Source organism: Oratosquilla oratoria, chromosome 19 (genome assembly GCF_046742065.1).
Source record: "Oratosquilla oratoria isolate Oo_2021 chromosome 19, ASM4674206v1, whole genome shotgun sequence".
NCBI classification, from domain to species: Eukaryota; Metazoa; Arthropoda; class Malacostraca; order Stomatopoda; family Squillidae; genus Oratosquilla; species Oratosquilla oratoria.
In genome coordinates, this window is record NC_134795.1 from 19,845,069 (window position 1) to 19,862,568 (window position 17,500).

The 17,500-nt window shown below is 39.0% G+C and overlaps 1 protein-coding gene across 3 annotated transcripts in view; it reads left to right on the plus strand.

Moving 5' to 3' along the window:
* Nucleotides 1-17,500, plus strand: part of LOC143035774 (glutamate receptor ionotropic, kainate 2-like) — a 76,247-nt gene that overhangs the window by 51,844 nt on the left and 6,903 nt on the right. For 2 of the 3 annotated variants that reach the window (XM_076202716.1, XM_076202717.1), the window contains exons 15-19: nt 3,400-3,597; nt 3,851-4,083; nt 5,141-5,256; nt 8,894-9,052; nt 9,440-11,284. In XM_076202716.1, the coding sequence (XP_076058831.1) occupies nt 3,400-3,597; nt 3,851-4,083; nt 5,141-5,256; nt 8,894-9,052; nt 9,440-9,598 (865 nt within the window). In that variant the 3' untranslated portion in view covers nt 9,599-11,284. Of the gene's footprint in view, nt 1-3,399; nt 3,598-3,850; nt 4,084-5,140; nt 5,257-8,893; nt 9,053-9,439; nt 11,285-17,500 lie in introns of those variants that run through there. The other variant, XM_076202718.1, reaches the window with a different exon arrangement.

Below are 17,500 nucleotides of genomic sequence, written 5' to 3' on the forward strand. Positions count from 1 at the left end.
TGACTAGGTCATTGATTTTTTTTTTTTTCCAGGAAAAGACGCTGGTAATTTACTGGAGGAGGAGGAGGAAGAAGAGGAGGAAGAAGACGAGAGGGGGGAAAATGGGGACGGTGATAGCGGAGGTTGGTACGGGCGGCTATGTGGCGACCTCTTGTCGCAGTTGGTCTGTTGGTCGGTCTGTCGGTCGGTGGCCCAAATGATCCCACGCCAGGCACAAGGTGGCACTGTTCAGAAGTCTCCCGAGGCATCTTGAAACTTTCTGAAACTTCCTGAAGTCACCGCTTTCAGAGAAAGGGTATCGAGATACAAGCACGACACGTATACACACGCAATGTTGCACGTGCACGCGTCTATGCTGCGTTCACACACGCACACACACGCGCACACACACACACACACACACACACACACACACACACACACACACACACACACACACACACACACACACACACACACAGACAGACAGACAACAGGAGTACTAGAAAATAATGTGGGAAGGCAAGGGAATGCTTATGGAGACAAAAGTACAAGAATAAGTTTTGGTGGGAGAAGAGCCAAAATCCTGTTTGGAAATGATATTTGGACTTTGGGATTCTTCTAATGGAAGAAGGCGACCGTAGATAGGAATGGATGGTTCCATGGCTTTATTTGGTACCAGGATGTTGGAAGAAGATATATTACACGTCACAGGACGTCACAACTGCAGATCACAGGACGTCATACTACGAGATGATAGATATAAAATGACGTGTAATATATCTTCCAACATGAAGGAGTAAAGGGATATGTGAAGAGGAGGCGAATGTAGAGGTTACAGGACTCGAACCAGGTAAACAAGGTACCTGTTCCAGCTTCCAACATGCCACGTCATGGAGCAACCGGTGTGTTGGGAGACGAACCACGTAACCTCGGATACTTAAGTCACTTAATGACTATTTGGGTGTCGGGCCCGTCTAATTAAGTGTAGAGGTAACGGACAGGGGAGCTCATGTAGGTGGTATGGACACGTGAGGGGAACAAGTGAGGTGGCTATTGACATATGAGTACAATAATTTTTATGACAGTTGCATGCAGGATTCGAACCCACTGCTCTCAGCCACCCGTATGATCACTTTCGCAGAGCAGTGGCTGAGAGCAGTGGGTTCGGATCCTGCATGCAACTGTCATAAGAATTATCGGATTGATGTCGCTACTATTAACGAATTTCTCTCACATGAGTACAAAGAGAGTGAGGCCGGGTCCACGCTTAGCCTCGTGTTGCGCTGCATGAGGCAGATGGCGGTGTTGAGTGCCTCCCCGAGTGTCCACAGTCTCTCTCAGCACTGCCAACTGCCTCATGCTGCGCTGCACGAGGCTCAGTGTGGACTAGACAATGTGTTGGTGCTGCAAGAAAGTGTGGAAAGGGGATTAAGAATCAAGTGTGGAAAGAGAGGAGGAGGAAAAGAGGAAAGGGGAGACAGGGAGAGAGAGTTCGAAGGGAAAGGAAAGTTACAAAAAGAGGAAGACTTTTTTGATGGACAATGGCGATTTGAGAGGGCAGAGGATGAAGGGCAGCTAAATAGGAGATAAAGTAAAGGAAAGGAAAGGAAAGGGAGGGGAATGAGGGAGGAAGCGAAACGAAGAAAATGATAAAGTGCTTTTATCTTATTCTATCTAATTTTGTTTTATTTTGTTATTTCTTTGATAGGGACAAAGAAATAATTATATTCGATCGCTATACTGTATATATATATATATATATATATATATATATATATATATATATATATATATATATATATATATATATATATATATATATATATATATATGTATGTATGGATGTGTATCTGTGTGTATACATATACAATAGATACAGTACATATACATATATACATATGCATGCATGTATATACAGTATACTTATATGGGGGAAGAAGCTTCTGGTATATAGATATACTTGTTGATTTACTGAAAGTATATCAACTGGTACTTAACGAAAGAAAACAAATGCTCTCCTCTTTAATTTCGATGGAGTTGTGGATTGCAAGCCTTTTGTTTTGTTTTGCCCCCCCCCATATATATATATATATATATATATATATATATATATATATATATATTTACTGAATTTTGTTATATAAATATCGAAGCATACACATACACACATGCGCATACATATGTACACGCATACATACACGTGCATATACACACGTACATACATATTGTATATTACATGATTTATTATCTTTTGTATACATGCATGTATACGTACATGCATGCGTACATAGATACACTGTACATGTCCATACACATACCCGTAAATGCATATACTTATAGTACATACTTATAAGCATAGATGCAAATATATATTTGTATTTGTGCTTACATACACTTTCATGCACTTGTATATGCAGCATATAGACAGCAATATGTCCGTGTGTATCAGCATTAAGTATGCATTACGTGGATACATTTATGTAAAGTATAAGACATGAGATAGTACACGTTCATATTATCATAATAGAGATAGTAAAAAGATTCAAAAGAAATGAAATTGATTGTCGTTTTTTGTGTCTACCTTCACCCTCCCTATCCCTGTTCTCACCCGTAATATATTCTTTGGTTTTTGATTGTTATATGTTATTGTTTTCTTGTCTTTTATTGTCTTTCATACCTCAATGTTCTCTTCTGTTCACTGGCTCCGTTCTTTACGTGTTACGAAACTGTTCTGTATTCATTTCTTCTTCATATTGCTTTCTGTCAATACTGTTTTGCTTGACACAACATAAATTCTCTGTGTTCTCCTTCTCTTCGTGGACTTCGTCATCTCATGTGACATGGTTTCTCTTATTTGGACTTTGTGGTCGTGTATGATACGTTACTTTGTCTATAAATCTGTTCTTTTCCGCTTACTGCATTTGTACATGTTTATGTCTATCTATTGTTTGTGAATTGTGCTTTCTGTGAAATATTTTTACTTTTTACTTTTTGTCCTCAATGCTTCCGTTGACATGTTGTCAATTTGTACACACACACACACACACACACACACACACACACACACACACACACACACACACACACACACACACACACACACACACACACACACACACACACACACACACACACACACACACACACACACACACACACACACACACACACACACACACACACACACACACACGAACACACATACATACATGCACATGAATATTGTGCATATGTGACGCTTGACACTCTTCTTTATACTTTAATGCCACTCAATACCCTCCTTCACCATTTCTCGAAATCATACCCTGTCGAGTCGTCGACCCTGTCCCGCCTCATCTGTCCTTCTCCTCCTCCTCCTTCTATTTCACCCTTCACCCCCTCCCCACCCTTCACACCTTCACCCTTGATGTCTAACAGAGCTGTATCGACACGTATTGTGGCCGGCATTTGGTGGTTCTTCACCCTGATCATGATCTCCTCTTACACGGCCAACTTGGCCGCTTTCCTCACGGTGGAGAGGATGGACTCGCCCATCGAGAGCGCCGAGGATCTTGCCAAGCAGACTAAGATCAAGTACGGTTGCAAGCTAGACGGATCCACCTACGGCTTCTTCAGGTTAGTCTGCCTTTCTTATGTATGTGTGTATGTATATATACACGTGTGTGTGTGTGTGTGTGTGTGTGTGTGTATGTATATGTATGTATGCGTGTATGTATGTATGTGTGTATGTATATATGCATGTATGGATGTATGTATGGATGTATCTACGTGTTTCCAATAACATCATTGAACTTGCTCATAAATAGAGGTCGAAAGTATTGAATGGCTCAGTATTGATTACTTACATTATCCCTGCTTTCTCTTCCAGAGGCAGCAACATCCCCACATACCAACGCATGTGGGCAGCGATGTCTAACGCTCGACCCCCAGTCTTCACGAATACGAACGACGAAGGCGTCGACCGAGTGTCCAAGTCCGGGGGCATGTATGCCTTCCTGATGGAGTCTTCAAGTATTGAGTACGTCATCGAGAGGCGATGCGATTTGATGCAAGTCGGCGGGCTTTTGGATTCCAAAAGCTATGGCATTGCTCTACCGCCAGGTCAGTTTAGCTAAAAAAATTTATGCCAACCAAAATACAGTCTTTTACAACTTCGAATGATACTTCATTCGAAAGTTTATGGGAATTTGCAGGACGGCACGACAGATTTTTTGACTTCTTCAAATCGTCTTTCATCTCTTTTGATTTATTTGTCCTAGCTGAGGAAAGCACAGAATAAGTTTCGCTGAAAGATCCATGATGGGTATTATAATATCTTTCACAATTAGCTTTTTGGTAGCCAAAAAGACTCGCATAGCACTCCTGATTTCACTCCATTTACCAAAACAAAGTAGCTAACTTTCCAAGATGTTTGACAAGAATAGGTTTTCTACTTTTTTTTTCTTCTGGGGTGCCTCTGAAAAATATATTTGTATTGTTTCTTGATCTTTCGCATCCTTCTCCAGCGACTGCCTGTGTTTTAAAAACTTTTCCATTTTGGGGAAGGGATTTAGTAGTCAATTGTATAAACACAACCGACATTTTCTTGATAATTCAGATTTGGAGAAATTTCAGCACTACGTTATAAAATATTTTCTGCGCACGAAAGTCTCATATCCTAATATTAAATTTAGTGCTCGCGAGCACTATTTTAGGGATATATGGGGAGCACCGTCTAAAACCACTTGAGCACTATGGTGCTCGCGAGCACCATGTTAAGAAACCCTGGTCTAGGGAAGAACAGCAGAAACAATACAAACATATCTACTTACCAAATATATATATATATATATATATATATATATATATATATATATATATATATATATATATATATATATATATATATATATATATTATATTAATGTACAGTGCAGCGGCAGGTCGGTTGATAACTCCTGGCCTACAGGAACGACCTGATCCGTGAGGGATGATCCAGCAGCAATTTTATAAAAAAGACGATGTGATCAATCCTCTTCACATGGTTGAGGGAGAGAAAAGGATGTGGGGGGTGGGAGTGGAAAAAAATGTGAGGGAATTTACACCTCTTTTCTGTATGTCATGGACATTGCGGACGAGGAGACTTGAGACGCTAACAATGATCTTTCTTTTCCTTAAGATTCCCCGTACACTGGCGCCATCAGCTCTGCCATCCTTCAGCTGAAGGAGAACGGGACGTTGCATGATCTGAAGAAGAAGTGGTGGGAGAGACGGAAAGGAGGAGGGCACTGTACCGTAAGTTTTCATGGCCGTTTCCTCAAGGCCGCTCTTTTTCTAAGTTATAAATCTCTTGACACAGACATGTGTCTAATTTACAGCTGTTCCTCGCAGACGCCGACATGTTCTCCTCTACTCCGGCCCTACGGTGATCATGTTACGTTACTCAGGGTCAAAGATTATTCGCAAAATGATAGGCTAAGAAAATATCAGATAAGCAGATGTGGTTACGTGAATGGAGGTGGTAAAGAGGGCTGAAGACGGTTGCCAAGCTAAATAAAAATTGATGAATCCATTACACCAACATTAGAAGCGAAATCATTACTGTACCCATGTTCAGGAAACACATGAAAATATTTAGTTGAGGTATGGATATCATCGAGTCGATTTCAACAGTACACCATAAACCACGATGAAGTACCCCGATCGCAATATTTAGACGATCACAAGGATGTTCAAACTGCCTATTATTTTGAAAAGAAAGTCTTTGATCCTTGGTTTTAGCTGTATATAAATGATTAATTATTACCTTTTCTCTATTTCAGCGGTAAATAATTATTCTTATTTCCTGTACGCGCAAGATGAAGCAGATTTCAACTGTTGGGTGACAACTACGTTTCATATCTAGAATGCATCAGCGGTATATGAGCAGTATCTAATTTTGCACATCGCACATTCATTTTCAGTGTTTAAATTTATTTACACTGTCCGGCCAAGCTTCGGGCATCGAGTCAATAGTGCCGCATAAGTGAAGCAGAAATGTTGCTTCCAGATGTGGTCTCGAGAGGGCTAAACGTAATGAAGTCATTTGATCCACAGATTCTCTCCCATTTATGTATGTCTATAGACGTAAGTTATGTCCTTTAATGAATATCTCTAAGCACGGACAAAAGAAACGCCAGATATTCACAGATCGCGATTTGAGACGTTTTGAGGAATAACAAATAAAAATCCAATGACTTACCGGAGCGTACGCGTTATTCGTCGTCTGCACAAAGTCGCATGTATCATAGTGACCGTCAATCGACGCGTATTTTCCTCGTCGTTTTCATGAAAATAAGAACATGCCTGGTAGTGCATGGTTACTATTACATCGCCCTTTTCTTGGGAACATAGGACACACTCTCAGCAGCGTGCCTTTGCTTCTTGGAACGGAAACTCTATTTGCGTATCATAGGTAACTGAAAGACCAATCTACCTTCGCATTAGAAAATGATTCATTGAGAATCGTACTTGAACTTTATGAAAATGTATGGATGACAATGCATCTGTGAACAGTATACATATACGCAATTGCGAGGAGACACAAAACACTTACAATCTATAAAGATTACAATGTTAGGGAAATTTAAGGGAAAATACATACATACTGGGCAAAAAACTGTGAAAGTTTAGTGTTTAGAATAAAATCGACGAATACAAGAAAGGGGACTGGGTCACTGCACCCAAAAATGGATAAATAGATAGATGGATGGGTAGATAAATCAATAGATACACAGATAACTAAACATATACTTACAAAAAAAAGAAAATAATAACTATAGCAAAAAAGTGTTTAAACAAAAGTCTGAGGGACAATTTCAAGATAAGAATTAGAAATTATGGGGAACAGAGTGGAAAGAACTCGTGAGATGTTCACAATCAGGAGAAACGAACCAAATAAGGCAAGTGCATCTGATATTAAATATTTTTAAGGAAAGTGTGTAGAACATGGAAAAACGCATTCAATATTTCACATAGAGTTGTGGTTCTCAGGCATTTTCACACCTTTTGCTCTTCATGAATTCTCGACATTCATGTGGGTCCCCTTAATCTTCATCCCAAATCCCACTAAGCCAAATGAGATAATGAAAATAATAATAATGATAATGATAATAACAATAATAATAATAATAATAATAATAATAATAATAATAATAATAATAATAATAATAATAATAATAATAATAATAATAATAATGATAATAATAATAATAATAATAATAGTGATGATGATGATGATGATAATAATAATAATAATAATGATAATAATAATAATAATAATAATAATAATAATAATAATAATAATAATAATAATAATAATAATAATAATAATAATGATAATAATGATAATAATGATAATAATGATGATGATGATGATGATAATAGTAATAATGAAATTATGAAGAAAAACCCTTTGCTTTATTACAAAGTCGACAATCATAATTATCTTATATTTGATCATTCTTTATATTCATATTCCTCACATTATACAAAAATGTATGATTTGTAACAACAGGCTATGGTCCTCCTAAATTCTTGTCTTGGATCCCTTGGAGTTACAGAGAGAGAATGTGTATGGACAGATAGATTTGATAAAAAAAGACATGGTAGCTAACTGAGTAGGAAGGTCCAAGAGTGAAGGAAAGTAAAGAATTGGTCGACTGAACACAAAATGGAACGGTAGTGTATAGGAATATATAGGAAAAGATATACAAGATTTGGATGAGGTTCGATCTTTAATACGGGGCAGGTAGAAATTGCAGGAGAGACATGAACGAGTAGAGGATATTTAGTATTTCATCTACCAGCGCTTCTATCCTATGTCGAGTCGAGGAGTGGGATTATTAATGCAGGAGAACTTTAAGGAAGGCATTAGAAGAAAACAGACGTAGCAAAAGTTAAAAGTGATCAGTGTTCTTTTTACTTTTGAGTGAGGATTAGTCTCCAGATGTAAGAGAATTCTGCGTGACTCTAGTCCGTAAGGATGTCACTAAAGTCACTAAAATATTGACTGCAAAGAACTAATACACCGTACAGCTATGGGAAGAAATAAAGAAGGACAAAGGGAAGGGAGGAATGAAACAAGAGAGGAAGCGTTTGTGTGTGTGCAGTATGTATATGTGTAGATGTTGTTTATATTTATTTGACAAAAGATAAATAAATGGAACACCATAAAAATAAGTGAGAATGATTTTATCGATTTTTTTTTTAGTACAAATTATGTAATATGCGCGAATACGAAAACTTCCCAAGTTCCTGGATGGATGACGTCATGTCGCATGTTTATTTGTTTTATTTTCGCGGATGATCTCTCGTCACGAAGAAGCAACCTGGACGAGGGAAAATAAATAAATAATTTGCGTTATTTCACGTAGTGTTCGTCTTGCACATCTATGTACTTGTACTTCATTATACAATGCAAGAAACATCTCCAACGAGATTGGGTGGTAGAATAGAAGTAGAACTAGATGCTGCTGACCTGACCACAGAAGTCTTGAAGCTTTTTCTTCACTACGGTGACCAAGTAGAGAGCAATGTGAGTGTGCTTCCTTTTGCATGGACTGATATCCTTTCATACACTTCCCACAGAATATCCAGCCCTTAGAATGTGTTTCTTTTTTCTAGAATGTAATTCAATAAGAGACCCTTCTCTGCATGATTCAGATGATTAATCTCTAAAATCCCTGAGGTCCTGTTATTAGTTATAAATCTGTGACCACTCACAGAAGCTTATCATCTTAATGAAACGATGGCATACAACACCCCCTTTGACATCCCTTTCTTTCCCTTTGTGTTGATACCAGATACTCTCTTTGCATCCTCTTTGAATATAATGTTTACATGTTTTATATGGATGTCGATGTGGTGTGCTGACTTCTACCTATACCGACAGCAAGAGCAGTCCGCCAAGCAGTCGAGCGCTGCGGCGGAGCTTGGTTTGGCCAACGTAGGTGGTGTCTTCGTCGTGCTGATTGGGGGGATGGGTCTGGCTACCATTGTCGCCATTTGCGAGTTTATATGGAACGCCCGAGAGCTCGCCACGGACGAAAACGTGAGGATCCAAAAAAACATTCAGCTTCGTTCTGTTGCCACAGTCAAAGTAGGGGGTGGGATTTGTATCCGTAAAATACCCCCCATCTACTGTACGATCTGGTCTTGAGGCCGACGGGCAGATCTGGTTGGATCCGACCAGATTGGATGGTGTGTGTGCTGATTTTGGTTTGTCCGACCGACACCATACACGATCCAATCTGGTCGAATCCGACCATATCTGTCCGGCGGCCTCAAGACCAGATTGTATCGTGGATGGGGCCATAAGGGATTTTGTTTCGCTGTACCTTGAAGTGTTTGAGTTTTTTTTTCTGACATTCGTGGGATTTATCATCGCTGACTCTTTGGAGTTTTCCTTCCTTCCGCTTATACCCTGGTTTACCTGCAGGCGTCCTTCTGCGAGGAGCTGGGAACGGAGGTCAGTTTTATACTCAAGTGTTCAGGCAATACGAAACCCGTCCGGAAGAAATACCCTTCGACTCCTGAGGAACAGCTCTTCACCTACGGCTCCTACGGGGCCAGCTACGGTTACTCCAACAAAAAGTAGTCCTTCGACAGGGGTGTTGCCTGATGCAACCTCCCCCGACCTCTCCCTCCCCGTCCTTCTCCATCTCTGCAGCTTCGTCAGCCCTGAGGTTCTGAAACGCCTGAACGTCCCCCGATACCAAAGAGTCAACAAGTCTCCGAAAATCCTCTCTGGGGCTGCCTAAAGCTCTCTCCTCGCCTCTGCAGCCAGTCAACGTGGCAACACCTTGGTTTGGTTGACTATAGAGATAGTGTGGCTGCAACGGTGTTCCGTGGTCATGGAACAGTGCAGTGGTGCTTCAGCGGGACAGTTCACAACGCCACCACGATGCCAGACTTGACATTTATGTCCATGCACGGCAGTGTATTCTCGCGGGCTGGCCATACTATGAGGTCAAACCTGCTATGAGGTCAAACCTACTAATTCTGAAACTGAATCAGTGTTTCTTTGCGGCTCATGTGGAAAAGGTGCTTCTTCTTAAATCGAGACACGAGAAGTCTTTGGACGCAACAAAAGTGAACGTGCGGGAAGATCTGCACTTCATACGAGGTGCTCTCCTGACTGTGGTCTCTGCCAGTAGTGTACATGATCCGTTTCAGATTCTGTACTTACACTTATTTGCTGTGATTTCAGTGCCAAGCCTTGCCATCCAGGCGTAGTATTGCAATCTACTTTGAATTTACAGGCTAAAAATAGTGTGGTGATTCATTTATGATATCTAAAACGGGGATTTTTTTTTTTTAAGAAATCTTATTCAGTGCATTCATTTGTCTAAAGTATTCATGGAGGATGATCTTCCCCAATGCTGTACGCTAACTACATTGTTCTGCTTTGATTTTGGAATATTGTGTTTGTATAATTTGCTGTTACATGTGTGAGTATCCTTGCTTAGAAACTGAATCTTGTATAGCATGCTACACTATGTTATACCGCATTTAAACCTTGGAGACCACTTCCCTTATATTATTCAGGCTAACATCAGAACAATTCACCATAAATCCTTGCACCCAGGGTGTCAATTCATACCAATTGTGTCTAAAAACTCTCCCATGAGTGACCAAAAACCCCTTGGCATTACTAACTTTGTGGAGGAAGGAGGTACCGGGTATTGATGAAATGGGACAGAAGTCGATCCAAGCTGTTGGGTGTAGACTCACTCACACAAAATATCTCTAAAAATCCTGGCACCAAGAGCAAACCGAGACGCAGGCGACACAGGCGACACAGCACAGAGCAAAGGCAGACTTCCTGTTGCTGAGCTGAGGAACAGTTTTAACCTCTCTCTTACTTGAAATGCTTCCAGAGGAACAGTTTTAACCTCTCTCTCACTTGAAATGCTTCCAGATGAGCCTACTACCTCAGCATTTCAAGTGAGAAAGAAGTTCAAACTGTACTTCAGTTCAGCAGCGGGAAGTCTGCCTTTGATCTGAGCTGTGTGGTCTGCGTCTCAGTCTGCGCTTAGGCTTATGGACTCAGTACTACTATAGTAACTTTCATTGTACTACGACGATCCAGGGTCAGGCAGAGTTCTTTTTAAAACTGTGGGCCGGGCCGAGTCAAGATTCATAAAAAAAAGATACTGATCAACTTCTGATGTTCCTCCTTCGCGTCACTTTTCCTCAGTGTCCCCTTTACCACATTTATCACATTCTCTTCAGTTTCCCCTGGTGTCATTATGGTCTTTGGTATCTGGTACTGGAATGTTATCATACTGAGGCTGAGGAGCTAGGGGAAGGACACAGGAGCCGTCAAACCAGGGGTGTATATTGTACGCGGAAAAATCTATCAAGAGAAACACCATTTAAGGACGGAGCCTATATTAATACGGCGTTTTGCTAGTTACAGTTTTACCTAGTACGTGAGAAAATGTAGCGAGCGAAAAGTATTATCAAAGGCTCCCTCGTCACATGGTGTCTGTTTTGGTAGGGTTTATATTTTCACTGCAACGCGCGTAAATCAAGAAAAGAGACAAAAAAAGAAAAAAAAATAGTGAGGGTGAGGGTCTGTAGCTACCATTGGGGCCTTGACATTCACGTTCTGTCATACTAGCCACACTTTCTGCAGCTATCGCAAATTCGTTTGACAGGGAGAGATCATTCTAACGACAGATTATATATTATATATATATATATATATATATATATATATATGCATATATTATATATATATATGTATTATATATATATATATATGTATATATGTACATATATATACATATATATGTATATATATATATGTATATACATTATATATATATATATATATATATATATACATATATATATATATATACAGATACATATACATATACATATATATGTATACATATATATGTATATATATATATATATATATATATATATATACATATACATATATATACATATATTTATGGAATATGAGAGTGTGAACCAGTTAATATCAGAGATCCACCGTTTTGTGGTATTCCGAATATCTGGAATTTGTTTTCTAGGTTTCTCCCGAAGAAACGAATCCGGGAAAAATTTGGATTGGAAGTGTCCGGTATGGTAATGACCCTGGCCTGACTAGAACCTTCATATCACTTGTCCTTCCGCGAGAGACATATGAAAACATGGTATCAAGTAACCGGAATCGAGGTATTAAATGATTCCAACGCGATAACAGATGGTTGAGAGAAGCCGAAGATCCAGGGAGGGCAAAGAAAGCTTCAGATCCACGATGTTCCAAAAATATGAAAAGATAAAAAAATCTCTAAGAGAGTTTATTTCTATAAATTCATCAAACAGTCATGGATGTGGAAAATCGTAGGCCAGGTTCGGGTGTCCCCAATAGTATATTTGAAATAATAGTTTCCATACAACCTATGTCGGTTTGGAGCTTGAGACATGGTCATTTCAATATGGCGGCCAACGGGAACCATCACAGACATCTGGGCCGCTGTGTAAGATCTATGCTTCACATCTTTCGGTGTTGTCGTTGTATTGGTACAGTTTTATGCACAAAAAAACTAATTTGTTGTATGAAAACTGTTGTGTATGGAAACGTATCGATTATTCAGCAACGGAAGATGTATATGCATGGATCCAATAGCGCACGACCATGGACCAGGAAGTGGCTTCAATGGCTATAAACTCTCGCAGTTTTGCGAGACATCAGGTCCTCTGCTTCAGCTAGACCTGGGTGGCATAGAATCTATTAGAATCTGGCATTTTTCTAGTAAGAAAGGAAATATGAACCAAGACCTCTGATGCAGTTTGTTAGGGGTAATTCTTAAAGTAGCTGCTAGTACTCAGTATTTTTTTTTTTTTTTTCATAAAACAATAAATTGTTTTGAGCGTTTTCGTTAAAAATGAATCGTCTTGGCCATGACAGTCTCTCTTATATTATTTCAAGTGTAGACAAGCAGCAAGTTTTCTCATAGGCAGATCTTATTGAAGATGAAGGCTACTTTCTGCGTTGATTTTGTTTTACATTTTTTTTTTTTTTTTTTTTTTTTAAATACACGCCGTAGTGAAGTAGATGTTCTTAATCTCCGGTCTGAATCGGAAATTATAAACGCCTAAGGACAAATTCTACTGAGTTTAGACCCTCCACTACGGCAAATAGTCTAAAGAAACCGTCTACCAGACGCAAAGAGCATCATCTTCAACAAAATTTGCTTATATTATTTCCATGTAACATAATTTCTTCGTACACTCGGGTTATGCAAATTTCGTTTTTGTACAACTGGAACTGCAGTAAAGGCGGCAAGATTTCATCCACTATCACGAATTAAGGAGGCAATTTATAGTCAGACTCAACAGACTTTTGCTATCATTGCAGTCCCAAGAGCACAAGACAAACAAAAGCGAAGTATGTCCATCCAGTTGTACTAGCGGTTTCTAAAATGAACTATGTATCTCTAGAGCTGCTCACACTTGTGGCAGTCTGTGAAATAGATGTAGTGATATAATACCACTTTTCTAAAGTAATTGACTTCACGAATAGCCCAGTAGATCTGGTGAACTTGTACTATGTATTAGATGAAGATTGTCTGCAACTTTAGAAGTTCGTGTTAGGTATTTTACTCTTAGGCATATTTATCTCAGTGATACTTTATAATGCATTAGTCGTTCATTTTACAGTACTACTAGTAGTAAATAAATCATTAATCAACTTGTTGTGTTTGCTTTCAACTTAGAGGACAAGTGACTGTACTTCAATGAAGTCGATTTAAGAATTGTGGAAGTCGCGTTGTGTGGCTTTTGGAAGACGACGGTGAATACTGAGTGCTCTTGAGGCAATGTCGGGATCGATATGTGAGCACAGAAATTTGTTAAGAAATGACCAATGCCATACGGTTCGCTGACGATTTATACATACATAAATTCATACACAGATACATATATGCATACATGCATACACACATATACTGTATATATATATATATATATATATATATATATATATATATATATATATATATATATATGTATATACAATACTGAATGGGTCCCAGTGAACAGATATACATTTTTTTATCAACCACAATTCACTTTAATTCTAAGCCATCAACATCGAGCGAAGCTCGAGGAGGCCAACATGCAGAAATTGAAACGTGGTACGGCCAAGGACTCGAACCTGGGCTAGCACGATTGCGCCAATAAGAGATGGCGCAATCGGCCAAGTCACTAACATTTGTCACGTGCCAGCCCATGTTCGAGTCCTTGATCGTACCACGTTTCAATTTCTGCTTGTTGGCCTCCTCGAGCTTCGCTTGATGTTGATGACTTAGAATTAAAGTGTATTGTGGTTGATAAAAAATGTATATATATATATATATATATATATATACATATATATATATATATATATATATATATATATATATATATATATATGCATAAATACGAAGAAAATCATATCCCTTTTAAAATGATTGAGTCAAACCATATTTTGCCTTGACACTTCGTTGGAGAGAGAGAGAGAGAGAGAGAGAGAGAGAAAGAGAGAGAGAGAGAGAGAGAGAGAGAGAGAGAGAGAGAGAGAGAGAGAGAGAGAGAGAGAGAGAGAGAGAGAGAGAGAGAGAGAGAGAGAGAGAGAGAGAGAGAGAGAGAGAGAGAGAAAGAGAAGGCGAGGTCATAGCTGGCGATATACGTGGCGATGGAAACGACTGAATATTACAACTTTCATTCCTTCCCAGAAGCAAACTGGAGACCAAGAGATCGGAGAAGTCCGTTTCATTAATGAGGGAATTCCCAAAATTTATGATGAGTATCCCATCATTGGCTTCTGTAGTGGCTGTAGCAGAGATGGATCGAATGGTTTTTTTTTTTTTTCATTCGCGAATACAATTGCAAATGTGAATTTTTTGTTTTAAAATTCGCGAATGCCAATTGTGAATATTGCATTCCAATCCAGATTCCATCGTTCAAATTCCAGCAATATATAACTTCTTAATGTCGTAATTTAATTATATGAGTATATGGGGAACTTAAAATCAGATAGATTTTAATTCTAATTCCTTTTTTAATTCATTTTGAATATATTGTAAGAGTTTGGCCATAGAGAACTGAATTGCCATAATCTAGTCGATTAAAATTTCTATGTTTCCAGGATGCGGAACACAGTCTTGCGTGTGTCCCACCAACCTTTTTTCCCAACATCCACCGTTTGAAAGAGGAAAAAATAACCATTCTGTGGCAGCTACATTAATCTATGTAACATGCTGACTTGAGGCTCAATAGTTATAATTAATGATGGGTAGGCTATACTTCAAAAACAGTAACTTCTTGGTTCTCTCAGCAGTCAGCTTGCCTTGTTTTTCATCATACATCAGTCCAGTACTACTAAATCGATGTTCGCTGGCAACGCTTGATAGTGGACAAGATATGTAAGACCTTGCTCAATGAGAAAGATATGAACGTCTGCATGGATCTTTCTCCATGTAAGAGGATCTTTGTCAGGCCCATTGCGTATCTCTTTGAGGTACATTTCGATGGTTGTTGTTACCTTTGGGGAGAGCTGCTCATCTTCTTCGTCTTTACTTGAAGAAAGAATTGCATTCATGGCCTCAGCGATAGTAGTGCTACTGTTTATAGATATAGAAGGCTTAGATTTAGATTCTGCTTTTCTGGCTTCAACTACATCAAACCTACTTTTCTTGACTTCTCCACAACATCTACCTACGGCGATTTTAACTCTTTCTGTGACAAACTGAGATCTGAGAATTTTGAACTTGTATCTGGGGTCCAAAAACGTAGCTATGGAATACAAGTCATTGATTTCTGCACAACCAAACCTCTTGTTGATATCTGCCAACAGGGTTTGTTTCATCTCTTTCTCTTCTTCACTTTCTTCGGCTGTTGACGCTAATACTCTCTTCTGAGTGGTTATAAGGAGAGTTATGTTAGATACCTATGATGAATTCTTGCTTATTTTCTTGGTAAGATCTTCAAAATGTTGGAGCATAGTGATACAGATGGTTAATATATAATTTTCTTGGGATGTCAATGACTGAATTTTGGCATTAGAGCTGACATACAAGCAGATATTCTTTAAGCACTTTCATCCTAAACATCATTTGCAGGGAACATCATCGCCTTCTTCATATTGGTGCCAGCATCTCTCATTACACAGTGAACATCATCTGGTGACAGGTTCCATTTCTCTAACAGCTGATTAAATACTTTACTAAGGTATACACCGATATGATGTTCTGTGAGTGGTTCAGCACACAACACGAAGCTATGGCATTTGATTTTTTTTTTTTTTTTTTTTTTTTTTTTTTGTAAGGCATGACTAGTCAGAGGCAATAGAGAAAATCCTGACTGGTTGTCAGACCATTTGTCTGTGGTGAAAGAAATATTGGTGGAGTGTTTGACGGAGCTGACTCTTTTATTAGCTGTTTAAGGTCAATATCTTCGACGTGCGAAGAAGGAGTAACTTTAGTGTCCATCATTTGTGATCGCGCGTCGTTAACATCCCATAACTTCGTCTTTTCTACACAAGTGTCAAGACTAGATTGCATCGTTCTTGCCGCTGGTGTTGAAAATCCTTTCCCCTTTCTTAATCTCTTTTTCTTTTCTTTCTTCCTAGTTATGCTTTGGTTGTGTGTTGTTGAGATGGTTTCTCAGCCCAGAAATCCTTCTTCCTTTCCTAGAATATTTGTTGTTGCACAACTTACACTTTGCCAAACCATCAGAGATTAATTCAAAATAACCCCATACTGCACTTTTGCGATTGAACGCCATTATGCAGTTATACAGGAGGTAGCTGTAATACTTGAATGGAAACTAGTGACAGTAGTTGATACGAGAGATAGGCGAGTACGTCTTCCTTGAGTATGGTTCAAGATGACAGTGCGCGACTGAGCGTTAACCGTCGACATGGGGCCCGCCTAATGCTGGGAGGAGCCACTTGTTTCCCATGTCCTCCCTCATCACGTGATCACATTATCGACCCTCACGTACGACCAAACATACTCCTTTCCGTAAATTGTAAACTTTAAATTTGGTTATTTTTCAAATTATAATAATTTGTTTTTAACATTAGGAAAATATTTGAATATTCGCAAAACAACTAGTAACGGAATGCAAATGCGAATACTGAAAAAATATAGCAAATATTTGCACCTGCGAATACGAAAAGCAAATATTCGGTCCATCCTAGCTCATACCCTTTTAAAAAGATAATCTTTTAGTGATCCATTCAATAGCAAAAGCCGATATGCGTACCTTTCGTGGACTTGGAGAAGACGTTTGGTTTAGTCGGTGAGCACTTTGGGTTCATCTGGGACCGGAAAGAGTTCTTAACAAAACTGTTAGTCTTCAGTTCCGTTCTGTGATCAGGCTCTAGAAGCGGAGTGAATATGATTACATCTAGTTTCCTTTCTGTGCAATGTTGCACTCGTTAACACGTAGCCCTGCACCGTTTTTCTTCAGTGTTGGAAGGTGTTGGGTA